Source organism: Columba livia, chromosome 13 (genome assembly GCF_036013475.1).
Source record: "Columba livia isolate bColLiv1 breed racing homer chromosome 13, bColLiv1.pat.W.v2, whole genome shotgun sequence".
Taxonomy (NCBI): domain Eukaryota; kingdom Metazoa; phylum Chordata; class Aves; order Columbiformes; family Columbidae; genus Columba; species Columba livia.
In genome coordinates this window covers 16968165-16995147 of record NC_088614.1, presented here as the reverse complement: position 1 = coordinate 16995147, position 26983 = coordinate 16968165, and the positions used below count along the sequence as shown (strand labels likewise).

Here is a 26983-nt window from a genome sequence, read left to right as displayed (position 1 = left end):
AAATTGCATAATTAACTGTAAATGTCATTAAGGAGTCACAGAACGAGAAGGAAAATACAGAGATCAAATTTTCTGTTCTATATCCTTAAACATTAACTCACTTGGCATCAGGAAGACTGAAAACACAGACAGATAGGGGAAATATTATAGGTTTTTCAATAACAATCTTGGACCCACTTATTTCCTGGTGCGTACACATATATTCAAAAAAATATATATGTACAGAAGGCAATGACAGCATAATTCACCATCTTCCTCAAAAGCCTGCAAGCAGGTGAATAAATAAGAAACTGAAGCTGGTCCCATTGCAAAGCCTAAGAGCACCTTTTGCTCCACAGAAAAAGACAGCTGGCAGCTTTAAAAATCGGGAAAACAGCCTCTGAGAATTTGGGCAGGACATAAAATTCCCACAGAACACTTGCTTGACATAGCAACTATAGAAACTGAATGAAGAGCCTCTTCATTCTAGATCTCATTTCTTTACATGTCATGTAAAAGAACACGACTTCTGCCTCCAGGTCTTGGTGCTGCCATAAAATATCTTTTATTTATATGTTTCATCTCTATTAATAATTTAAAATTATTTTTCCTCTTGACAGATTTTATGCCTAAAGAACTAAATCACTTGATTTAAGCCTCAAGAAAATATTCTGCAAAATAAGTTTACCTGTCCTAGAAATACTAGCTGAAAAATGTTATACGGTAACTTTATATATATATATAAAATTCCATTCTTTTCAAACAAAAGAAGCTGTTAGCCTCAAGTAGCATAGAGAGAGGGAGATGTGCCTACTCCTTCTGTACTGAAGGAGGGTGGGGGAGAGAGGGGGGTTTGCATCCTGCCACAAGCCCCTTCCAACCTACATTGTTTCACAGCTCTGTGAGATCAATGGCAAAGGTCTTCATTTGACTGATAGGAGCAAGGACAGCAAAAAATAACATTTACTGCACAAATTTATGCCTACCAATATCAAGTTTGTACCGCCGCTCCATTCTCTAATGGAAAACGATGTTAAAAATATCTGAAAAACACTTAAAATTCTGAGGCTTTTCACAAAAATTAAGTTGAAAATAAAAGTTAGGCATTAAGACTCTCCATGCAAAAATGATCATATTTTTCCATATCTTAAGTAAATGTCTGAGAAAGCAGAATGAACATCTGGGTTTTTTTCAAAAGACAGTAATTTGAAAGTTTCCTTCAAAGGATTCTTTTTACTACATTTCAGAACACAGCGAGCAGTGAAAGCGTGAGAGGCTTCCTACCAAGTTCCAGCCCTCCTTCTCCTGACCATTACTGTTTTCAGCGGCAGGCACAGATTTTTACAGGCTGGTCCAGCACACAGTGGAAACTCCCAGCAAGGTGTTACCTGAGCCCAGGGCCTGGTGTAGCCAGCCTGCCCAGCAAGGGCAGAGCCCTGGGATGCCCAGCGCCAGGGGCACTGCTGCGCTGGTACAGGTGCCGCACTCGCTGAGCTGGGGTAAGGCCGGCCAAGGGACATTTGGTGATGGGACTCCTACAGCAAACAGCTCCGATGAAACCTCACTGCTGCTAGATCAATGCTGTTACCACCAACCAGACACAACATTTTCTACAGAGAGACTTTTCATATTCCCATAAACAACGATTAATCAATTTTGCTCATCCTGAGGCATTTTATTTAAGACTAATTGTATAATCCAACTGACATTTATTTCATTACCACCTCTTCTATTAAAAAAAAAAACAGCGATGAATAGTATCCCCCAAACGTCTCGCTACTAATACATAAAAATTCTCAGTCAAAAAGAGATCTCATTAGAGCAATAAAACTTATTTTGCCTTACAAAAACTGGCTGTCACAAAAAGTCCATGTGGGTAGCACAGTAGCTACCATACTTCAGCATCAGTTCAGCACTGAGCGCCAAGAATGTCAAATGAAACCACAGGAGATGGTAAACTGAGTTGTGGAGATCTGTCACTTCAGCAGACTGTGCTGACGGCACAGTTTTATAATGAAGTCCCCAGATTGAAGAAAATGTAAAATCATCCAAGAATAAAATTATCTGTCTTCAGCAAGGGTCCCTCACTGATTTCCCCTTCGCAGTAAATTAGGAAACGCCCACTGAGGGTGGCAGCTTTATACAGTTCCATCCATAAGGAACACCATTCCAAACCTTACCTAAATACACTTAAGCTCCTACTCTGCCATGCTCCCTGTTTCTAAAGGCTGGGAAACAACTGTCTTGAGAAAGTGAGATAATTCAGATGGGACACACAGGTCATAAACCACCAGGGACAGATGCTGCTTTGGTCCCCCTTGTCTTGTGATGTTATGAGAAAGACGAGCTAACCCAATGTAAACAGATATGAGCAGCAGAAATTCTGAATATTTTTTATCTTTGTTCCAGCTCTCCCAAATACAGTCCATAAGCAATCTTCTATAGAATATATAATTTATTTATAGAAAATTCTCTTTAATACAAACCTATGTTACCAGAACAGAAAAGCAGATGTAACAAAAAGAAGCAAATAGAAATGTAAACTACCCATAATATCGCCCTGACACAACACATCGCTGCTGAGATACTGCACTAAGCATGCAAATCAGAGTCTGGCCTGAATTCCACAACACATCCAGGTTTTATTCCAGTGTACAACTGAACGAGAAAAACAGGAACCCTTGAAAGCTGGAAAACACAAAGCATAAAAGAGTAAAAACCAGCCCCATCTCCATACGCACGTGACGCAGATTTGGAAATTAGTGGAGTAAGCCAAACCTACACTTCAGTAGATTCAAGACGGTCATGCCAAGTACGTGTAAGTACCGAGGAAGTTATTGTTAACTATGACGATGTTTCTGCAGGCTTTGATAGATCATATGTTGTACATTGTGTTATCTGGCCCAGAAACAAACATTCTTACATCTCAGAAGTAGTTGCAATTCCTACTGGAGATAAAGGACAAGGCTGTCACAGAAAGGGTTCTAAAGCCAGGCTTAGACAGGGATGGTTGTTTTTTTTTAGAATTGCCAAACACTAAGCAATTCCCCTGTATTCAAAGTCAATTACTGAGACCTCTGCATTTCCCACAGTTCATCAGCTTATATACTTGTCTAAGCATAGATTATTCAGTCAAACACAAGACTTCAAGTCTGTCAGGATTAAAGTTAATACTGATAGTACAGCTAAATATAAGGAGCCATTCGGGAAAGCTGCCGTCACCAGACTTTGCAGAAGCACTAAACATTAGAAATTCCTGAAATTTAAAGTGGAGAAAATATAAAATCCAAAAGTACAGCATTACACTCATACATGACTCCACGCACAGAATGAGGCCAAAGGGGCACATATCCAGAAAAAGAGCTTTTCTGATGCATACACAGATTCACACCTTCATGCCATAACTAAACAACAAAGAGCTTTAAAATGAAGCAATACAGTTTCCATGTATTGAAATGATAGAGGAGTCTTTCAAGGAGTCATATATTCTGAGGAGTTGAAGAAATTAATCACACAATAACTTTTGCAGCAGCATTTTAAGGGATTTTAGGGTAGAGATGTGTTAATTAAGAACCAAGGTACTATAGTTTTGGCAAAAGGTACAGATACCGCTGACTCACTGGGAAACATACTTGTAAATTTCCAGTAAACCTTCATTTCAACTGCCTTAGGCTCCATACTTGCATGGATTTAAAAAGAAAGCGGGCACGGGGTCAAGTGATCAATGACAGCATGAAAACCGTTACAGAAAGACCAGAGAGTTCAAAAGCTTTACATCCACCCCAAATTTCATTGCAACTCTGAATCCATTACTAGGGAACCAAAGAGAAATTAAACAGCCTAGATACTGCTGGTAAAGTTGTTGCAACGTGAAAGAACTTTCCCACCAGACTACAAAGCCACCCAGGGCAGGAGAGCAAAGGAGGCTGTGTACATACTCGTGGAGCATCCCTCACAAACCTGATCAGTGGGACCACTCCGCAAGTAACTGCAGGGTTAATGCACGCACAGGAGAAAGAAAACGCCAATAGAACTTGTAACATTTAAAAAAAAGTGTGACATAATGTGCCAAAACGGCCTTATTTCTTGCACTCTTTACCTAAGCAGCTGCTGGCACCCTTTTCTTGGAGGTAAACAGCGGATTATAAAAGCTCACATGCTTTAGTACCAGCTGCAACCCTATTTTCTCTGTCTTTAGCACTAGGGCATTTATCATTTGCAATGAGAAACGCTTCGAAGAGCCCTGGTAACAAGCAGATCTTACTACTGTAAAGTGGTTTTAGCTCCTACTTGGACTACATTCTTCTCCTGGCCCCGATCCAGCCTCAGCGAATTACTCCCTCTGCACTGCTCAGATAATCCCGTCCATCCCCGCGGGTTTATTCCCAGGCAGTCTCCTCCCTTTCAGCCCAAGTGCTAGGCTGGACTCGGCTTTCAAGAGCCGTTATCCGCCTACAGCTCCTTATCCAGGCAGCAAAGCCCCGCAGCGTCCCTAGCACTTTCCTTCCCTTTCCCCAGGCACCGCAGCAGGGAGGGAAGGCGCGGAGCCGGGGTTCCCGCAGGCCCCGGAGCCCCCGCAGGGCGGTCAGACCCCACAGATGTGCAGCCCCGAGCACCCCGGCCCGCCGTGCGGCCTGCGCCGGCCGCACCGCCTCCGGGCCCCGCTCCCCACAGGCCGGACCGTCACCCCGCATCCCGGCCTGCCCCCGCTCCGTCCCGCCCCGCCGCCGCTGGAGGCCGGGCAGGGGAGGGGGAGCTCCAGCCGGCCCCCGCGGGGCGGAGGTCACCCGCCTGCCCCCGCCCTCCCCCATGGGCGCCGGCTCCGTCCAGCCGCCGTCGCTCCGGCCCCGCGCGGAGGAGGAGGCGGCGGGGCGCGTCTCCCGGCGGCGGCTGCGCCCGCCTCGCCGCCCGCCGCCGCCCGCAAGCCGCCGGGGAGCCGCGGCGGAGGCGCATGGAGAGAACGGCCGCCGCTGTGTGCTGGGGTAAGGCGCGCCGGGAGCCTGACCCTGCGGCGGCGGCAGCGGGGGAGCCGCCGGGCGCGGGGCAGCCCGCAGCCGGGCAGCACTGTGTCCCGGGGGCGGCCCGGGCGGGCGGCGGCGGGATGGGCTTCCGCGGAAACTTTGTTACTCGGGAACCCCCTCCCGAAGCAGAAAAAGCACCCCCGCATCGGGCTGCGCCGGGGTGCGGCTCCCGGGGGAAGGGCGGGATGGGGAGGGAAGATCAGGGACCAGGTGCGGTCTGTGGGGGCAGGAACCGGGACCGTCCCCGTGGCACAGGGGACAGCACGGCTCGGCTGGATGGGAACGCAGCCTCGGCGAAACGCTGTGCAAGGGCTGCGTGACATCCCATCGACTACCGGGAGCTGTTTTATATGCAACCGCAGGAGCAAACAAGCCCACCTTATAGGAAATCTAAACATTTTGTTATTTAGGACAGTTTACTCATGTGCATTTTGTTGTCTGCAAGTATAAATCTTTGAAATGCAAGTTATAAATATTAAAGCTTAAATACATAGGGGGAGTATGTGTGTCAAATTTTAGAATAAATTTATTCCAACCCAGTTTGACACACACACCCCTAATGTATTCAAGATGCACTTAGGCAAATTAGGAAACAGTTATCTTGTTTCACAATGGTAGGTGCCTGTTTCAGTGACTGGTGAATGACTTGATACAATAATTAGCATATTTATATAACACAGTGTTGTTTATAGATGGATTGTTTCAATCTACAAGGCATTAAAGTCACATATAATATCATTTCCTGAACTGGACTGATTCCTGGAAGTACAAAGCAATGACTTGTTTGGTTTTTTCACCCCCATTCAAGCTACATCTGTGTGTGTATTCAGAGTCTGAAACATGTAATCCGGCCCCAGAAAGAGTGGGTGCATGTTAACAACACAGTGTGTCTTCAACTGACATCTGACTGCAAAACAAAAACAAACTGCTATTAAGGACCTTTTTTTTTTTTTCCACTTTTTCCTCCTTAGTTCTTTTCTTCCATCTTCCTCTCATCTCTGGAAGCTCCATCCGTATTGGAATAGGCAGCAATTATTCCAATCTCTGTAAGTAGTCTCTTTTTTTTTTTTCAAACTGCATTAATGGCATGCCTTGCAGCCATGTTCAGCTGCAGGAAAATTATATTTAAAGTCCTCTAGCAGATAAACATCAATCCATTAAAAAACAAATAGCTTCCTGACTAAGAAAACAACTGAGTTAACAGAAATGGCCTTAACCTTGTGATCTTTATACAGACAGAACTCACAGAAATGAGAGAGAGAATTGTATGAAATGCAGAACCATAAAATTTACTGTCAGGTACAAGTACTTCAATATTTCATTTTTAAAACAAAATCCTTCTTTCCATCATTTTCTCCCACAACAACAAATTAGCACATAGCTGCTAAAACTGGTTTCCAAATTGAGCACACTGACATCAATCAAGATTTGTGTCATTTTGGCACTCACTAATGAAACAAATGTGGCTAAAACTACTTCCAGTCATTGAAATAAAACAATTCCTGACACTGGACTTCCTTCTACTCTACTTTTATGACTGACTTTTGTAGTTATTACCTTAAAGTTTTTTGAAAAGGAAATAAAACATTATAGGAGCCAATTCTGCCCATGTCACTGGTCCTATTTTATCAGAAAAGCACGTGTATGCAGGGAAGCAGAGCAGCATGTCCAATCTCTTAGAGAAGAGAATGCATAATGATAAAAATATATGCACAACCATTAAAACAACCAAGATATCTCTCAGAGCAAGTGCTGCAGCTCAGGACAAGCCATGCTGAAATGTTGCAACTAGACTATGACTTTGGCAACAACTTTCAAGCTAAGATGCCCATCATGGGTGAGAAATCATGTGATTAAACCTGAAATTTAACGAAAGAACAGGCGAACAGTTATCTTATTTACTTGGCAACATACTGAAAGGAACAACAAAGCCAGGCAGCTACTATCATTCACAGACTAGAATTACCATCAGGCTTGATGCTTGCTGCCACAACCTACCAACCTGGAGAAATTCCTCATAGTATCAAGACCAGCCTCCACCAACATTAGGTATTTGTAGGATCTAACCTAAGATAACTTTCGTAAGTAGGAGCAGAGTTTTGTTCGTAAAGCTGAAGACAGTGCTAACCCAAGTCAATGCAAAGTATATCCTTCAGATTGCCTGGTACTCCCTTAAACTCCTACAAAAAACATGCTAAAGTCGGGCTCAAGAGCAAGTGCAAAATTAGTAGCTGCTGATTAAAACTGATTGCCTTCTGGCTAGCTAATATATGACAAATTGGCATCACGTAAGTCGTAGAAAACACCTAATAACAATACAAAAATTAGAGGGAATTTTAGATGCTTACATTAATGTAGCTACATGTGGCTGTCTACCCATTTATTAGTGAATTGCCTGTAGGCTTGGCAAAAAAATACTTGTAATGTGCTTATGTTGCTACAGGTTAATATTGCAAAAATACTGTTTAGGTGTTTTGGGGTTTTGTTTGTTTGTTTAGTTGTTTTTTTTTTTTTTCTTTTAATTATGGAACTGTTTGGTTTACATTATGCATGAAATATTTAATAGCACTTCATTACATATGTAGCCAGAATATGTTTAGTTTGGGGATTCATATCAGAATACTATAATTTCTTATCAATTATTTGCTTCCCTTGACCCTTAAGCTGAGATTGTTCCCTGCCATTGCACCTCCCCGAGAGGCCACTTCTTCATGGCAAGACAACTTGCTATTGCATTAACTTTAGATTAGTGGAGTTTTGTAATAGAACTGTTGCAGCAAACACTTCAGAGCAGTCTGAGTATTGCCCTAATTTCCAAATGGGTGCCTACGTCTCTTGAAAATTATGCATTTCTAAGACAATATTTTTGTTTTACTTTGGCCTTAACTGAGTACAGTTCAGGCAGGCCCAACATGCTGGCCTCCTATGCAAGGGCTATTGTGTTTAATTACTGTAATGCCCAGCCTGGGAAGAGGCTGGTGTTGTCCCAGGCTGTGCACCACAGGAAGGTGACCACATAGAGGGTTCCTCAGCTATACAGAACTCACATATGCCAGGTACTAGACCCGTTTACTCTCCTCAGCAAGTGCAAAGGCCCAGGAGCAGGACTGCAGCTGTGCCTCAAGAATACTGCGCTTGTACAGGACAAAGGGGTAAAGTCACACAAGCAAAGTCTAGGCAAGCAAATACTCAGGAGTAGAGCTCCATGACTTAAACCACACAATACCAAGGCAGGTTGACAGTTTTGGCACGTAATAGAACTTTCTGATCAGACATAAAATTTGCTCTTAGCTTTGTTGCTTTAGATGTTTCCTTCTGAGAGAAACACTGGATTTTCTTTGCAAAGTGCTTTTAGCTTTTCATCAGGTATGTTTGTTTTTTACAGTAAGAAGTCACAATTATCTCTAGAAAATATTAATTATAATGAATATGTCGTTATTAATCAGCAGTTACGAACCTCGGTCACTGTTTCTAATACTTAAATGAAGGGGACCCAAAACTGTCAGAGAAGTAAAAAGGCAGACGGATGGTTCTACCCAAACTGCCTCCCCTTCCTGCATCACGCTGCCTCCTCCATCTCCTCCCCAGCAGTTCTGAGATTCATCTCCGAAGAAATGGATTGTAGGCATAGGTAAAAGCAAACAAATCAACCAGTTTTTCAGTCAGTTAACCAGACTGCCAATACATATTGCTATTATAAAAAAAAATTTTACAACTATTGACTATATAATTATGTATTTAAATATTAGTAAACCTTGGTAATAACCATATTGAACTATGTGTCTGCTGTTACACCTAAGAGCACAAGGAATGTCCACAGATATGTAAAATGTTCATTTGGATGCACGAATCAGGAAAAACAAAATATAAGATATGCAGAGAGTGTTTTAAAATCCCACGTTAAGCTTTCCGTGTTATAACCTTTACAGATCTTACAAACGTACTCTTGCTAAACAGGATTATCTTACAAAATCAAGAAGGAACGAAAGCGTTCGTATGTGGCTCTCCTCTTTCCACATGAAAACCCACCTAAGCCAGGCACGGGGTCATACTTGCTGCAAAGGAAAAGCACAGAAAATCCTGGTACTAAAACCAGGAGGCTGTTGAGCAGACACTTTGGATGCTGCCCCTCGGCATTCGGCTCACACACAGCAGTGGCACAGCTGGCTGCCAGCTGTGCTGTCAGTGACTACAGCACTGCTACCTGTGTTCTGAGGCCACAGGACGATGGTGAAAGGTTGAATAAACTTCTACCCATAAACAAGGAAATCTTTGTGTATGCAGCAAAAATAAAACACTTTCTCCACTGCTACAGACTAGGGAGTCTGCAGTTCTTGATGGCAAATCCTGCATTTTTCCCAGAAAACAGACAGTTGTCTGGAGGCCAGCACTCAGTGAACATAAATTCATATTTGTATGCGCAGGTGGAGCCCAGTGCCTCAGTTTAAACAGGTGAAGAAACTGGGTGATTTTGGGTCTGTGCCAGGTATCTTACAGTGGTTCCACTGGCCGCAGATTGAGACATACAGAAAGGCAAGAGATTGCTTCAAGCTGCGTGTGACAGCTTTTCTGTGCGCTGGTGTCCTGGAGAGAGCACATTATGCCAGGAAGTTCAAGCGAGAGACTGACAGATCTGCACCAAGACTTCTGCACCCCACAGCAGCGTATTCCCTTGCCTTGAGAAGAGTCAGTGATCAAGGCACCGACATCTACCACCCGTTACCTAACAGAATGCTGGAAACCCTGTAGGTCTGTGACGCCAGCAGTCAGGGAAACACACACTATAGTTGCTCCCTCTTCCCTAAGTGTACTGCAAAGTTTAATTTCCAGAATAATCTGCTCCTCACTGATTTTTTCTTTGTAGTGTCGATGTTTTCTGAAGGCACCAAAGAGGGTCTCATCTCCCTTTCCTTAAAAGCATATCCTGTATCTCCCTACCGTTTTCCACATTGCACTTCAGGCTTTAATGACTCCAGCTGTGCAGAAACGATGTTCAAATAGCTCCAGAACCACACCTCAGAATCCTTTGCTCTTTGCTTCTAATAGGTCGCATCTCTTGCTCAATATCTTTCTACCATAAATTTATTTCATGATGGTTTGAAATCATCTGTTTACATTAAAAATCATTTTTTCACCTTTTCATGTATTAGGCTGGAATCTACACTGGGAAGGTATCAGGTTCTATCCAAGCCTGATAACTTCTCATCCTCCTTTACAAGGATGTAGGCTGACAACTCCAAATTGTTCATTTCCACTGTAACTACTGACTTAATGCTTTAGTTTCAGCAGCTTCTCTCAACTCCTACCTCCCATTCCTGACTTTCTAATTTTTTTTAGTGGAGAGAATAGATTAGAATTTATTCCTATGCAACTACTATACCAAAATACAGATCGGAGTCCAACACTGCTGCCTATCAAATAAACAGAAATGATACTTGAGTTTTTGAAGGGGATCCCATCCACCTGGTACAAGCAGCCACGCTGAGACACCTCTCAGAGAAGAGTAGGGCAAGAATAAATGTTTTAGAGGTGCTGAGCGCTATTAACCCTTGCCGTCTGACATTCTTTCAACCGAGGAGCCAAAGATTTGGCTTCACGCAGAGCTGCAGACCCTACTGTATAGGATATAATGTCACTGCAAGCCAAACCTGAGTTTGTATCCATAAATTTACCCAAGGCTTTATTAAGATTATTTTAAAAAAATCCCCACTCTGTCAGACTGAGTTTCTACCCCTAATTTTCAAACTGGAAAAGGATTGTGAGAGTTACAGCTAAGAAGCCCTTAATCCAGTCCTTCAGGTTTATGCAGGTCAGCAGATCTTTTTTTCCCCTGATTTATCCATTTTGTGTGTTAAGTTGGGGCAAAAATGGATTGTTTATTTTGGATGTTAAAGCACGTAAATCAGTCAGAAGGCTGGTTACCTCAGAGACACGGTACCCTTGTGATTTCTTTGGTATGCTTCACCTAGATCTCATCCATCTCAAACACCATTTAAATGATCAGCAACAACAGCACAGGAAATATTTAAGTCCGAAACCCTTTTCAGATCTGACAAAGAGGAGAGAGTGTTTCCGTCTGCCCAGGGCTTTCAAAAGCAAAAGATTGACTTTCAGCTGACCTGTGGCTTTGTTGCTCAGGAAGGAGTTGCTTGTTACATAAAGTCATCTATTGTTTCTCCTCCTTTTAGATGAACAGAGTATTCTGCCATGTAAAAAAGAAGAACTACAGTGTGGTGACGGACTCTGCCTCTTAAACTGGCTGCGCTGTCACTATAAGAGAGACTGTGGCAGAGACTACATGTCCATCAAACTAACATGCTCAAGTGAGTTACCCATCACTTTCCTAAATCATGACATCGCCTATGAATGTGAATCCATTTGCTCAGCGAATCCGTGTTGGGAGCAATATACTGTTCTAAATATTAAATTTTGTCTGGTTTTGCTGTTGGAAGGATATGGATATTTAGAGATTGATTTATTCATATGTCCAAATCATTTATACTGCATGCTGATTTCAAGCAGAATAGTAGACAAATATCAGTAGTAGTAGGAACGGAAGACTTGGTCAAGCTCAAAATGCATTAAGGTAATGTACTGTGAGGGCTGCTGCTCTGAAACGCCAGTGGAGGGGGCAGAATAAAATAAAATAAGGCTAAAAAAGGCAGTTGCCACTGCAGGAAACAATCAGACACTGTCATGTCTACAGAGCAGTGACTGCTGGCTGGGCACTCTGCATTTGGAAATGTTAATGTGAATAAAATAGCTGCCAGCTGATTAAAATAATACTTCAGCAAGAGAGAGGTAAGAATTACTGTCAAGTCAGAGATACTTAAGAGCGTGTTTCAAGGAGTCATAGGGTAACTTTTGTGAACAGCGCAGATAGCTCACATTAGAACCAGATTTGTTGCAAATACATTGAAAGACGGGTTGGAGGGTTTCTGATGAACAAAAGTGTGTTGTAACCTCAACAAATGCTGTTTACAAGCAAACTTGGTGATGTAACTATCTCAGCTTTTTCTGTTCCTACTTTTTGCTCTTTATGTTTACTTGTTAATTTCAAGCTACAGTTTCACCTCTGAAACCATCCATTTAACATACCTGTCTTCTATCTAGCAACATCTAAGAGGGCAAATTACTTTTAGACTTCTATTCTACACAGTACAAATAAGATAGATCACATACTGCTGTCACTAATTACTTGACAGAAATATTCGCAGACTTGGGTTTTTAGTTAACACAACATCGTACACAGAAGAACACAGCCTCAATTTTGCAGAAAGACCAGAAATTACAACAGGGAGAGTAGAACAACAGCTACTTTGTTAGGGCAACAAAGATGCTGAAGGGAGTGAAGCATCTCCCGTGTGAGGAAAGGCTGAGGGAGCTGGGGCTCTGGAGCTGGACAAGAGGAGACTGAGGGGTGACCTCATTAATGTTCACAGATATATAAAGGGTGAGTGTCAGGAGGATGGAGCCAGGATCTTCTCAGCAACAACCAACGGTAGGACAAGAGATAATGGGTTCAAACTGGAACACAAAAGGTTCCACCTAAATTTGAGAAGAAACTTCTCAGTGAGGGTGGCAGAGCCTGGCCCAGGCTGCCCAGGGGGGTTGTGGAGTCTCCTTCTGTGCAGACATTCCAACCCGCCTGGACACCTTCCTGTGTAACCTCATCTGGGTGTTCCTGCTCCATGGGGGGATTGCACTGGACAAGCTTTCCAGGGCCCTTCCAACCCCTGACATTTTGTGATTCTGTGATACTGGCAATGCACTTCAGATGAAAGTAAATTAAAAAAAAGAGTTATAAGAGTGAGCCTGACACTGTCCATCCTCTTGTGGGCATTCAGAGGCAAGACAGAGCTAATGCAGAGTCAAACCCTCTGAAACATGCATGGTGTAGACAGCAGGCCCACAACACCAGCTGGGTCATCTCCAGACCCACTGCCTGGCTCTGCAGGGGGGTTCAAGCACTCGTGCAACGTGGCTGCTCTGCAGAAGCAAACAGAGCCCAGTAAGAAGAGCAGGATCCAGGTCAGCTCCACAGAGCACAGAAGATTATGAGTTTATAACTTAGAATTCAGAAGGGCTACAGTTAAAATGCATGGGAGGACACACAAGACCTGAATCTAGGCAAGACCTCAGGCTCTTATGCTCTTAATGCCTAATCTAATCAGCAGAGATAAGAGTTAGACATGTGATTTGGTTTTTTTCTCTGAAAAAAAACATACTGGGTGTGATTGTGGAAGATTTAATGGGTACCCATCAGTTTTTATGATGTTGCATCTTGCCTGGATCACATAAAAACCTTTCAGCGACTTACATCGCACCTAAGTATGCATTGTTTTCTGCCCTTCCATAAAGGTATGCATAAAGCAAGTAGTGTGGCAACAAACTCTTTTTAATGTATGTAAATTTAATGTATGTAAATGTTGCTAAATACAAAGCTATCCATTCAGTGCTAATAAGAGAAAACAATGACAGCTAACAAAATAGAGTCAAATAGTCACAGGTTTGCTCTGAACACATTAAGAGCTCAAAAACACTAACCCAACAGATCATTTGCAATGGTTACAGAAGCACACGCAAATCAGAAATTGCCTAGAGGAAAAATCCATTATTTTTCAACGTAAAAACTGATTTGCTGTTCACAGACGAACCTGAGAGCGAGCAGAGTGTCATCCAGCGAGGCACTAACATCTGTCACTTCATATATACTTCACAGACACAGAAATGTTTCAGACAAGACAAGTGCCAAAGCACCTCTGCCATGTGTTGGTTTTGCTGAATAACAGCAAGACCTGTTAGAAGATCAGCACCAACAGAAAATCTACACAGAACGACTATGCAATTAGATCTGGTTCACCGTTGCCTTCGGTCTCATACTGCCCAGAACAGCACTGCTACCCAGTAATAGTGGACAGACAAGGTGGGGACAGAGCCAGGTGGAATTCCAAAGCTGACAGAGATTTCCATATGCAGTTAGCATTCACACAAACAAGTCACATCTGAACATGTGGCTAAATGAGCACTTGTGTATTAAAAAAAAAATCCCTTTGCGACTAATTTTATATAATATATAACTAATATTATATAATTTATATATATTATATATAATTATTTATATAATATATAACTAATATTATATAACATGTATATAAGGGGGTGAGTATATATAAACAGATATATTGACATTTCATTATTTTTTCTGGGTGCAAAATAGAGGCACTCCACTTGAATTATTTATTGTTCTTATTTCTAACTTTCTGCTTTTGTAATACTAAGAATCAAACGTTTAGCCCACAGGTTAGCAAACACTTTCATGCAGTTGTCTATTTCATCCTAATATATTTTAGAATTTCCTGGCAAGATCCAAGAACCTGTGCTGCCTGCTGAAGGCAACACTCATTTAATGCACTATACCCTTGAGCCATAAAGCATGAATAAAAACATCAAGCTTTTACATATTAGTTGCCATTATTCTTTTTCATCTTAGATTTGTTACATTTACTTTACAGTTAATGGCATCTCCATTCTTCTTTTTTTTAATTTTGGCCAAGAAAAACTTCATCTCCTTCATACAAAACCCATACATAATACAATAAAAAGGTACCAAGAAGGTATTGCATGTTTCACTGTTAAAGCACCTGTGGTAAACATCTTCAAAGCTTGTCTCAATCATATAACCTGTCCATTACTTGGCATGTCCTTAGACAGTTTGTCATGCAGTTTAAGGCAACAGATTAAAAATGCAATTAGATCTATCACATAAGAATGTTGGTTTCTTATTTTGATGTTTTCAGAGACAGGGGGATTGTCAATTTTTAATTGAAAAATATTATATATATATATATATATATATAAACAGTAAAAATCTACTTCCATGTAATTATTTCAACAACCTAAAAACCTTTTGATAAGTCGCATTAGGTCACTTGTTTATTAACAACAGGCACATGTAGCATACTATAGAGCTACAGCTATCGAACTATCACTAGTAAAAATGTATGGCCATCATCTCCCCACGTGTTCAGAGGCCACATCTGTATTCCCCTCCAATCATGCACACAAATTCCCAGGGAAAATTTTGACCTTCTTCTAGATTTCTGTTTCTTCATGGACAAAAGCTGACCTAATATCTTCTGAATCAAACTGCTGGTAGTCAGCAGTGTCATCACTAGTCTGTGCATTTATATGAATGCACATTACTAGTGCGCAACAGAGACTGTTACTACCTGTAGTTCTGATGAATTAAATGGAGGAGGGAAGAGACAGCTGTTGTCTGGCCTTTTCTGAAACCCAGACAAAAGCTATAGTCTAAACTTCTGCCATGCAATATGGTATTCCTTGACTAAAAATGCCTCAATGGACGCTAAGCAGATGTTTTGAAATGAGTTTCCATTCAGCTGGAAGTTTACATTATGATTTATGGTGAGAATTGTAAATCTAGTGTATTGGACAGGTTAAAATTTCCATTTTTATCATGTTACAAATTAATAACTTCAGCATTAAAAAAAATAACAGAATAAAGCCATATTCCACCTTTTGAGTTGTCTGTGAAAACAGCCCTTGTCAAAGTTATTCTTAGTTATGGAAACTGAAAATCATGGTACACTGGAGTTTAAATCCCTTTCTATTGCTTAAAGTAAGTTGTTGTTGCAGTTGTTGGAAGCCTGACCCTGAGAAAGCCAGTTCAAGATTACTCCCTGAGCCTAAAAATTCCTAAGCAGAGGTCCACATCTTGTACTGTATATAGAGGGAAGTGTCCAGAAATGCTGTTCAGATCACAATCTCTGCTTGTAATGGAAGGACTGAACATCCAAACATATTGCACAGCACTCAACAGGACAGCAATGAACCCTGTCAGTGCTACTCACAAGACTGTCTTCTGTGTAATTACCAAAGCACTTTTGTGATAGGATCGATTAATTACATTGCTAAGCAGCAGGTGATGCTGTTCCATAGTGTGCAGAGGTCCGTTTCTTAAATTTGTTACATAGAATGTTTATCAAAGTCCAAAAAGACTTTAATGCTGATAACATGCTATACTGTGTTATTTTGTTTTGTTCCTTCTATTTTAACTTTGTTCCACCTTCTTCACCCACCTCTGGCTTTCTAGAAACCCAAGACACCTTTAGGTAAAGCTGAAACAGCAGTAATAATACTGTTTTTATATGACAACTACTGGTTATGCAACACAGATAAAGAACACACATAACTTTTGGAACTGTGTTGAAAAAAATCTGTACAATAGTTTTACCTTCAAACGTACATCGACATGCATCAAACCGGAAAACGCGACCCTTTTCAGGTGCTTCTGAAAAGCAGTACAGTTCACTCCCCAGTAATTACCTTAGGTACTTAGGTGTTTCTGTCATCAGCTATTGAGACTGCTGAATTTTTGGTTGACTATGGCTATACAGGGACTCTGAGGGGAGCTGATCACATGGAACTTTATTTGGTGAGGCTGGAATAAAACAGAAATTCGGTCTCAGATATCAACTAATAGAACAGTCACCCAGAACTGGGATAAAATATACCCACCCAAGTAAAAGGGATGTCTTTGCTATTGCCCCCCAATAATTATCCCAGTCTGAAAGCTGGTCAGTTATTCCTACCAACACTACAGAATTTTTACTATAAAAATGCATCAGAGAAGCACAATGGGTTTTTTGCTTTGTCCTGGACTAGATCCTCTGTGACAGTACTTAGGTGTAAACTAGCAGCTCTGGTGTGAGCAGTCAGGCCTTTAAGCAAACACCCAAGATTATAGAATCCAAAAGCATGGAAGTTTGTGCTTTGTGCAGGTATATAAACAAAAAGTTTTTCCCTACTACACCTGTTAGAAGTTTATTCATACAACAGTTTTATTTTTTGGTCTGAGGAAGCCTTCTTTCTTTAAGCAGAGAAAGAAATGGCCAAGTTCCTCAGTCTGTTATACATGCTCACTACATTTGTGCATTCACCCCAGGGGATTCTGGATTTGTCAGTAACTAAGGGGAACGTATGAGAACTACTTCTTAAAACACTGGCAGTACATCAACCATGGACGCAGACTAATGATAGAGTGAAAAGGAAATTACTTTTAAATCACCTCCTGCCCACTGTGTCGTTAATGCCTAACCTAATATTGTGGATTCACATACTTAGGCAGTGGGAGGGAATAAAATGAGAACCTTTTGTTCTAGCACTTATAAAATCAGATATGATAGAGTCTGTAATGGGGGCTCCCTGTACCAGTAACCACTACCATGTGGTCTCAATACTCATTTAGAAGAAGAGATTGCTTTGTATCAGCTATGCAGGTACACTGGATCTTGGAAATGAGAAGGGCAGAAGAAAAAGAGATGCTAAGAAAGAAGGTCAGAAATAAATACCTAGGAAAATGGAAAAACAAAACTGATAGTTCTTTCCCAACCAGTTTTACTATCATGTACCTCACTGAAATATTTCGTGGTCCACTGCTGTAAGACAAGAATGAGGCCATGGTACTGTGAGGATATCCACCACTGTTGTGGGCAGTCCAGTCACACTGGAACTCATGACATTACTACTTGTGCAGTTATGAGCAAATGGCAGAGGCATTCAATGTTTCGTATTTGAGACGTTGACAAAGATCCCAGAGGGCTTACACACAGAAAGGTGGTTACACAGGAAAGACAGGCTATAGTATTATACATACTCTTTCAGACCTAGGCATGTACAGGAAAAGCTTTGCAGCTAACCATGGTAAAGTGAATTTTCAGGGAAAAGGAAGGGAAGGGAATCAGGAAAACCTTGGGTGGTCACAACCAACATCCAGTGTATCTACTGAGAGTAAGAGCAGACTTTCCACTGAGGCTATATTCCAGGAGAGATTTCCATCACATACTTGGCGTATTGCTACAAGATGGAAAACATCCATGCTAGGGCCACAAACCCTACTCTAGTTCTGGCAGAATAAGTGGTGGATCAAACACGAACAATGCAGGATAAGTTCTTTTGAGAGGAGGGAATCTTTGTTCTTTTTATAACACCTCACACATCCAGTTTCCTAACCATGACTTCTGGGCATTGTGATAATGTAAGTAAAGATTAACACTACTGGTCAGCATGTTGAGCCATAGCTCTGACATTCCTAAAAGGCTGTTTGTGGCATCACAGTAATCAACCACAACTTGATGAGCTACGTGTGTGCATTCATAGACATGATTCTCACACAGCCAACAGTACAGGCTGTGTGAATACACATCTGTAAATGCAGCTCTGTAGAAGAGGTGCCTTAATGTAGAAAGAAAAAATAAAACAGGAAATAATTTCATATTGCAGGATTCTAAGTCTGCACAATTCAGTTAATTTTTACCTCTCATCTTTATCTTGGCTTTCAGAGGCAAAATAGTTACTTCCTTAGCACACCATGGGAGCTTGATTTTAGCATTTAAGAATCTAAACACTGACATTAAAGTATTTCATTTCATGTGCAGCTACCATGAAATTCAGCCTAATGGGAAAGAACATGAACTATTTAAAGTGTATTTCAAGTACAAAAATATTTGCCTATTCTTTCCTGTATCAGTCAACCAGAATCACCACATGTAAAAATGCATTCTTCTTTCTTCCTCCCTGTCTCACTCTCTTTCTTGTGCTCCCTTTTCTTGACTGATGATTTTTTTTGCTGTTAAATCCTCTTGAATCAGAAGTAGAACCACTGCTAAGTCTTAACAAAAGCGTTGTACTGCATGTACTCAAGGGAGGCTGCCCTGAGAAGCAATGCATGGATTTGTTCCAGTTGAGAAAACAAGCTAATATTTCCCTTGCCTTAAGAGCAAATCAAATGTAGTATAATCTTTGCTCAAGGGTTAACCATACATTTCTCAGAAAATACGCTCAGCAAAATAGTAATTTTTACTACAACACTTCTATAATACAAACTTTCAAAGCAACAAGACAAGAAAAAGGGCCGATCAGCTGTTCCCACAATCTAAATAGTTAAACAGTGACAGTTTTTGAACATGCATCTCAGTGCTCCCTAAATTGGAGAATTTTGCATGAATAAAATCAAGAATGCATTTGCAGTGTGCAAAGTATGCACATCAGCACTTTCCTGAATTGAGGCCTAATTTCTTTGTCCATAGTCTCTATAAACAAATAGCAAAATCCAGCTTTTTGACACATTAACTTTACAAAACGTGTTAGTGGGAAACACTATATGCAGTACAATTGAGAATAACATGAAAAATAAAGAGCAAATAGAAAAGAGTCAGCAGGGCCAAGGGGCATAAAGACTCCTTGAAATCCTAAATTCAAATATGCCTTAAGTCATGACAAATAATGGGGTTGGTTTCATCTGAGCGGCTAACAGAAGAGGCTTGTTCATATCATTACATTGCAAGAGATGTGTTTATAGCTGCCAGGCTTTGATCGAGACACAAAAGTGGCAAATAAATGCATATTCTATATATAAATCCATAAGCAGGGTTAAAAATAAATAATAATGGTAGACAAAAAAATATTCTCCTGCTCTATTTTACTGAGCATCATTGAGACTCTCAAAACCAACAGTAATTCACAAAACTAGTAAATGGTGTTCATAAATGATGGGACATCCTCCTCTGAGCCAGAGAAAGGTACGAACCAGTGATACGTGAAAGGCAGACTGAAGAGTTCAGTCTAACTTAGATGATGCTTTTAGCCTAAAGTGCTGATAAATACCTCACCATCTTTGTAACACTGCACTTGCCGTAACAGTTACATGGGAAAAGATTTACACAGGAAAAAAAAAGAATTAAGCATCCTTTTATAAGAACCTTTAGTGGAGTTACAGAGATAGCCTTTGTCTTCTCTAGAGTCAGTAGTCTGGCCCCAGGAGTGCTGGATTAATTGGAAGTTGAATTACATGCCTGTGTGGGAGCTGGATCTGCTTGGGGGTGCAGTGTGGTTCTCCTGAGCTGTGTCTCCACAACTGCTGTGCATCTGTGCCTGGGGACCAACCCTGTGCCTGCCCAAGGAGTGAGGTCAGGGTGCCGATTCTGCATCCAGGATACACTTGTTGTGGGGGGAGTTTTTATTCACGTGGTGTGATTTGCACCATGGCCATAAAAAGTTGTGGTGGCTTAACTCAGGGAATGGTGCTCTACCAGATGAGGGACAGGGATGGTGGAGGCTGGTGTTGCTTTCTGAGTGCCTCTGCTAGCAAAGCTGCAAGTCTGTTACTGGGAAGAGAAACAGCCATTCTGGGGATTCTCCCAGGAAAGAGAAATGTCAGAACTGACAGTGTTTGCAGAAATAAGCTGTGTTGGCAAAATTCTTGTAGAAGTCACCAAAATGTAAATGAACTCCACTGACTCAGGGAAGCAATCTCCAGAAGAAAGAGACACAGAACTTATTTGCATTTAGCAGGGGATTACAAATGTCATTGTTCTCTCTCCTCCTCTCAGACAAACTGTTGGCTCAGTGTCAGCAGTGCAGAGATGCAATTCTCTTTCTTGAAGCCAGTTTAATAACAAGAGAATAAAGTGTGTATCCCTGTGCTAGTCAGCTAGCTATTTTTCACACATGATTTGCTGCAGGAATCCTGATTCTCAATACTAGGAATATAGTATATGATACAGCATACCAGAAACATGTAGAAGGAGATAATTAGAACAGAAAAAAGGAGGTTGGTCAATGAAAATGCAGGACAGATTCATCACTTCAGTAAGATACAGTGAGGTCAGTCCACAGGCTTTTGTTGGGCTTCGAATGTTTTCTTGCCCTGAGTATTAGGCTGGAAATAGTAGTCAGTACAGGCTTTGCAAAATACTACAGAAACCTCCTTCTGGAAATACTCCATGGAACATGAGTTAACAAGAAGGGCAGAAATTTACCTGATGATAAAAATGCATGAGCAAGACAGGTATAATGCAACATGTTCATTTTGTTGTCTGGAGAAAGGAAACATCATCAGGATAAAAACGAAATAAGCCAAGATAGTACAGTACACTTCCCACTTTTAAAGTAATATAAAGCAAAATATTACAAATCTAACAGGCATAAGTGCCATACTTTCACCATAAAGAATAAATAGCACAGTAATCCCCACTGCAGAAGAGATTAAAGCATCAAGAAAGAAAAAACACACCCCACGTTTCCATGGCAAGTCTCTTTTTTTTCCTATTTGCTATTGCCACATAACCCACGTAACATTCATTAGAAGTAATTGCTCAGCTTAAGGAAATAGTGTGCTGGTAATTCATCCCTCTTCCACGGGTTACAGAAAGTGCAGGAAAAACATGCAGAATTAGAACGTGACTTAGCACAGAGCATAAGACGTAGATGATGTGCCGTAGAAAGAGTCAATTTGCTTTCATTTAAATCACAGGTTTTTGACTTAGGGAACACGTTTAGTTAAAGTGGCTCTCTACTGAAATGCATTGGTGTGTTACTTCAGAGCCCCAGTGCAACCATCTGTCCTCAGAAGGCCGCGATGCAATTTGAACACTGCCGGCCCTTTCAGTAGGCACACAACAAAGTATTCTTCTGACAAAATGGTATCGTACTTGCACTAATAGAGGTCAGCATGGGATTTCATGACTGAACAAGCCAAAAAAAGAGGTCACAGTCTGGATATGTTAAAATTGTGCACATTTAGTTTATCGTTTGGGGCTTGAGAAATTGACTCGTCTCATGGGAGACGCTACCATCCCAATGATCTGGTGTTGGGTAACATGCTGCTCTTAACCACTAACGCTATGCCCTCCCTTTGAAAAGGAGCAAACGCTTCGACTTCGGATGCCGAGTTCCTGATACATCACCTTTTCTGCTGGGATAGAAAAAAACTTGTTGGATATATAAGTGGTAGGTTTCAGTCAGGTAGCTGCCTGTTGCACTGCAAAGTCCAGCAGGCACCACATCCTCCCCACTGTGTAGGACACTATTTTACCTAAGAGGGAGTTAACACAATGCAAAATAAGTCCCCAGATTTTCCTTCTGTAGTCCACCAAACGCCATGTGACCTGTTATATAGGTAACCACAACGCCCTGCCACGCATTGCTTAGACAAATGCAGCACCTGCAGGCTCAGAGGTACCTGGCGATAGTTCTGCTCCCAGTTCCGCTCGCTTCAGCAGGTGTTTCTGCCAAGTCAGAAGGGAGGAGACGGGTGAGAAAGCTGCCACCTCTGTCTCCTCCCCAGTCAGGAAGGACAAGCAAACTGGCGTTCACCAAATGGAAACAAAACATGTCTGAAAGTCAGCATCTCTCCTACCACTTTATGGAAACATGAAAACCTTGCTTCGGCCTGCTAACCTGTGGTGAAAATAGCCTAATTTTATCAGTAGAAATGGCCAACAAGAGAGAAAAGAGCTCTTTATTAAAGGATGATAAGTGAAAGCTGAGATTAAGGCAGACATTAGGCAAACTGATTTCATATTAATCTTGTTTTGGGATCATAACACAGCAACTATTTGTGATAATATATGTATATACACACTCATAGGAGGCAGACACAGGTTTTATGGGTTTGATGTATTTGTATTACATTATCTTGAGTAAGAATCCAAAGGACAATGTTTATAGAGTAAGTGAGGCTAGTGAAATATTCCATTGATTGAGAGACATCCATCACAAGTGTCACCACATCCCCACCATACAGAGCAGTTCACACAAAGGGTATGTCCAGGCTGATGGGGCCCATCATGCAGCCCATTCCTGTCCCAGGCCTCTGAGCCCCCACTGCCGCTTTCAGTGATTCGGCACCTGATCCTTTGAACCCGGGCTTGCAATAACTGAACAGGCTCGTGCCTGAACTCGCTGCATCTTTCTCCTGTCACCCTGACCAAGCTGTTCTGTGCAAGGGGCAGAGACAAGGTGCTGGAACGGAACAAAGAGGTGTTCTTGTTTTCATTGGCTCTTTGGCGTTAACTACTAGGACAAACAAATTAAATGTATTTTGGCAATGGAACAACACATGCAAGTCGTCTTTGAAAAGAAAAATTCCATTCTGGCAGATAGGGGTCTCCTTACCATCTCCTCCTTTCACCTAGGAAGGTATTGTCACCCTAAAGAAGCCACATCTAAAGCAAATGCGACAGAATCAGCCACAGGTTATTTCAAGGTTCAAACAACCTTCTCCCACATTTATTCTTGTAATTAAATACCAATAATTAAGTATATTGTCTTTAAAGGAACATATTAATTAGAATAAAGATTTGTTAATTCAAGACAAGGCAAAACCTTGAAGTTAGATTTCTCTGCTCAGGATTGCTTGTAGAGTTTACAAAAGAATTATTAAATTCAAAAACAGTTTGCCAAAGTTCCAGTAGAAAAAAAATAAAATCTTAATTGAAAAAATACAACCATAAAGTATATTTCAAATCTAATTCAATTTGCTTGCAAATAATTATTATAGTTATGTTCCTAACTTATAGATGCTTTCATGGATGAATAATCTCATCTCATCCTGTGATCACTATGCACGTACATTAAACCTGCACATGTAAAACTGGTATGAATGCAGTTCTGAAAAATACAGCATTCCCCCAGCACGTCTTATTGACATGCTGCTCATTTGAAATCCTACCTTGGAAAAGTGTCTGCTTCTTTATAATTTCATGTTTGGGAATAATTAAGAGATAAGCAGATAACTGAGCCAGTGCACAAGATAATTTGACTGGACACTACTGATTCCTCCTATACTGATTCAGGAACTGGTGGTGATGAAGACTTGTTCAGATGGAGGAGTAGTAGTAGTGCAAAAGAAATTACAGGTTAGGCATGATTCATCAGTGATATCTACCACATAGTCAGTGAGAGAGTAAAAAAAGAAATCTTGTGCTAAATTAATCAGAGGACCATAATTCATAGTCAGTAATCATCTTGACCAATATTGTAAATTAATTAATTACACGTTATTCATTACTTTTTATCTCAGTCATCATAATTTTCTAAGGTTGATATGCATATGTTTCTCTTTGCAGAGTTTTTGGGTAATCTAACACTGATAAAAGGCAACACGAGAAATAAACTTATGCATTATTTGGCTATCTCTAATCTTTCTTCACAGACAGGGTTTATCTCTAAGTATCACAGAGATGAACTGGAGCAGTGACTTTCCTTTCAGAACCAAAAAGCTCACAGAACAGTCATAGCACTTCTTGAATCAACAAAGTTGCCCACACCTTCACAAGTATTCAGTGCTTGCAGGCTCAGGTATATTGTTAGCAATGAGGCCATCTGTTTTTATCATCAGCCCTGTCTTCCTTAGCCCAACCCTAAAATCTGGTATTTTAGGAAACTATGCAGCAGCTGCTAGTTAGAAAAAAATCTGTGATCTCATTGCCAGAAGGACTTAACAAGATAGTATTAACAAGTGACACAGTAAATATGAATACATTAATTATTTTAATAATCCAAACAGCATGATATTTCTTCTATCATATGCTGTCAGCACAAGGGAAATCAGAAACAGGATTTAAATTTAAAGTCCCTGTACTATATGATATTCAGTATGGCCTTTAGAACAAATTGTAGTAGGACAACATGCACAGACTGAACATTATAAATGTGTAGGTGTAGCTCCATAACACATAGTGGTTATCCTTGTTAACATTTCTAGCGCATTTCTCCCAATTAATACCAATGCATAAGCTACCTAGAAGGCAGCAGAGGTTCAAACAGGATTTTGTTTTTGCGTAGCGTTCTTGTTAAAGAATTGCAATCTGTCCCTTTATCTCCAGTAAATCTCTCCCTTTATCTCCAGTAAAAAAAGAAAAGCACAACGCTGACCACCACACACAAAAAAACCCTAAACCATACACACAAACAAAAACCAACTTACAACCAGAAATCCCCACACAAACCACTAAACCAGAGAGCCACACCTGACTTCAAACCACATTCTCTTACCAATTTACAATGGAAGGGAGGAGCTCTCGCATCTTGGAGTCGTGAACAACATCCCACTGTAGTACCGTTTCAAGACACCCCCACCACTCCTGATTAGGGCCTCTCAAAAGATACCTTGTGATGTGCAAGACAAGAATGAGGAGTGAAAGGAACTATTTGGTACATGCAGAGATGTCAAACCTTTCCCATTTAATGTTTTCTCCTGAAGTTTCAGGACAGCGAGTACTTTGGATTTTTTAAAAAAAAAAAAATAACATATCCACTTTCCTTTGCCATTGTAACTGGGCATTTCACCAGCACAGTTGTATTTAGGATATGCTGTGAAGTTCATGCTTTTATAATTCTGAGAAATAGCTGTTCACCTGCTATTCCAAGGTAATGTAGTATTTCAAAATTGCTTTGAGGCAGTAGGGAAATTCTGAGTTAACATCTTGTCTCTACAGCAGATCAAAAACTTACTGTTAATCTTTTTAATAATTAATACGAGGCTCATCTCGGCTTTTTACATATTTGACTTCCCAGTTACAATCACCGTCAGAAGCTTTAAAGAGAAAACAGCCACCTTTTCCAAGCTCATTTTTGTTCAATTTCGGCAAATTAATCATTCCATTGCATGACTCTTGCTCTTAGCAACTGAAGTTCAAGGCTTCCTTATTGTTTTAGCCTTCCTGTGGTTCACTCATTCAGCTAACACCACATAGACAAGCTACATCTTCCACGAACTGTCACCTGCCTCTTTAGGTCACATTAGATGTAGTTCAGACAGAGCTCAGCCTCCTGAAGAGGAGATACGAGACATCTCTATCACAGTTTAACCAGACAGACTGCTACGGTGAAATATAGAATTATTTGCCAATTACCTTTTTTCAAACCTTTCCCTCTCAGGAAAAAAAAAAAGGTAGCAATATATAGATAATTTTTTTTTTTTTCCCAAATTCTATATAAGAAGCTTATGTGCCAAAATAGCAGAGTTTCTCACAATAAAAAAAAATTGCTTTTGCCCTGGTCAAGTCACTACCCACCTAAGTTGGATATGAGCTTATGAATGTAACGTATCTTTAATTGGTAAAACAGGATTCTCGTACTTATTTCCAAGGCCTAATACAGAGTTTCTGAAAAAAGTAATAGTTTCAGGTCCTGCTTATAAAATTTTATTAGTTCAAAGTTGTTTGTATATGAGAAAATAGAGGAAGAAATATATTGTCTATCACAAAGTGGGCTGTTACACTTTCAGAGTGATTTGTTTCACTGCAGTGTTTATCATGTTGATAAAACAGACCATGGATCTGAAAATCGGAAGATTTTTCCTGTTAATTTGAAACAGCACCTATACATACTGCTGTGACATCAACATAATGTCCTACAGCCACAGCATCTGAGAAGATTTATTTCCCGAGCCCTTATGCAGCCACATTCTCTTTGCTTCTGACATTCTCAATTTGCAGGCTGCTGGTGATCCAATCTTATTCATTCTGGCTCTATAATAAGGATGTCAATGCAAGAAGAGAAAAGTCATTATCTGATAGCCACGAGACATGATAAAAAGGCAGAGTTAGATATCTCAGGGGAAAGGCCACCCTTTCTACCTTGGATGAGCTTCTCAAGGTCATGAGCAGCTTTTGTACCTGTAAGTATACTCCAAATTCACTTTAAGTCGAGTGCCTCACATAAAACTGAAATGTCTCTATCACAGTCTCATATCTGAATAAGGTTTTGATTTTTTACTATTAATCCGTGAAAAGTTTTAATTATTATTAGAACATACATATGCAGTGAGAAAGATCAAAGAGGCAACATGAGCTGCAGACAAACAGACTAAATGTATGGGTCCAGCCTGGTTAATGGCATTCACGTGGGTTTGGAGTATGCTGAAGTATCTCCCACCAGGCAAGACTAGTTAACCATTTGTATAGAAAGATTTTTACCTCACATTTAAAAATAATTAATTTCATCTGGTTTGGGTAATTGTTTAAATGTCATGGTTGCAGCAACTGACAGAAAACATCTATTTATTCATCGACTTTGTCAAATAACTACTAAGTGTCTGTGAAACAAAACCACTCCGTGTCTTATCCTTTCCACCAGTGATAACAGGAATTATCCTCTTCATTGAGATGATAGAG

The 26983-nt window shown here is 40.7% G+C and overlaps 1 protein-coding gene across 2 annotated transcripts in view; it reads left to right on the top strand.

Annotated features, from left to right (window-relative positions):
• Positions 1–4413: 4413 nt before the first annotated feature.
• The window catches only part of BEAN1 (brain expressed associated with NEDD4 1), a 38735-nt gene continuing 16165 nt past the window's right edge, over positions 4414–26983 (top strand). Inside the window, exons 1-3 of one of the 2 annotated variants that reach the window (XM_065028474.1) lie at positions 4414–4961; positions 5972–6046; positions 11189–11323. In XM_065028474.1, the coding sequence (XP_064884546.1) occupies positions 4931–4961; positions 5972–6046; positions 11189–11323 (241 nt within the window). In that variant the 5' untranslated portion in view covers positions 4414–4930. The remainder of the gene's footprint in view (positions 4962–5971; positions 6047–11188; positions 11324–26983) is intronic. The other variant, XM_065028473.1, reaches the window with a different exon arrangement.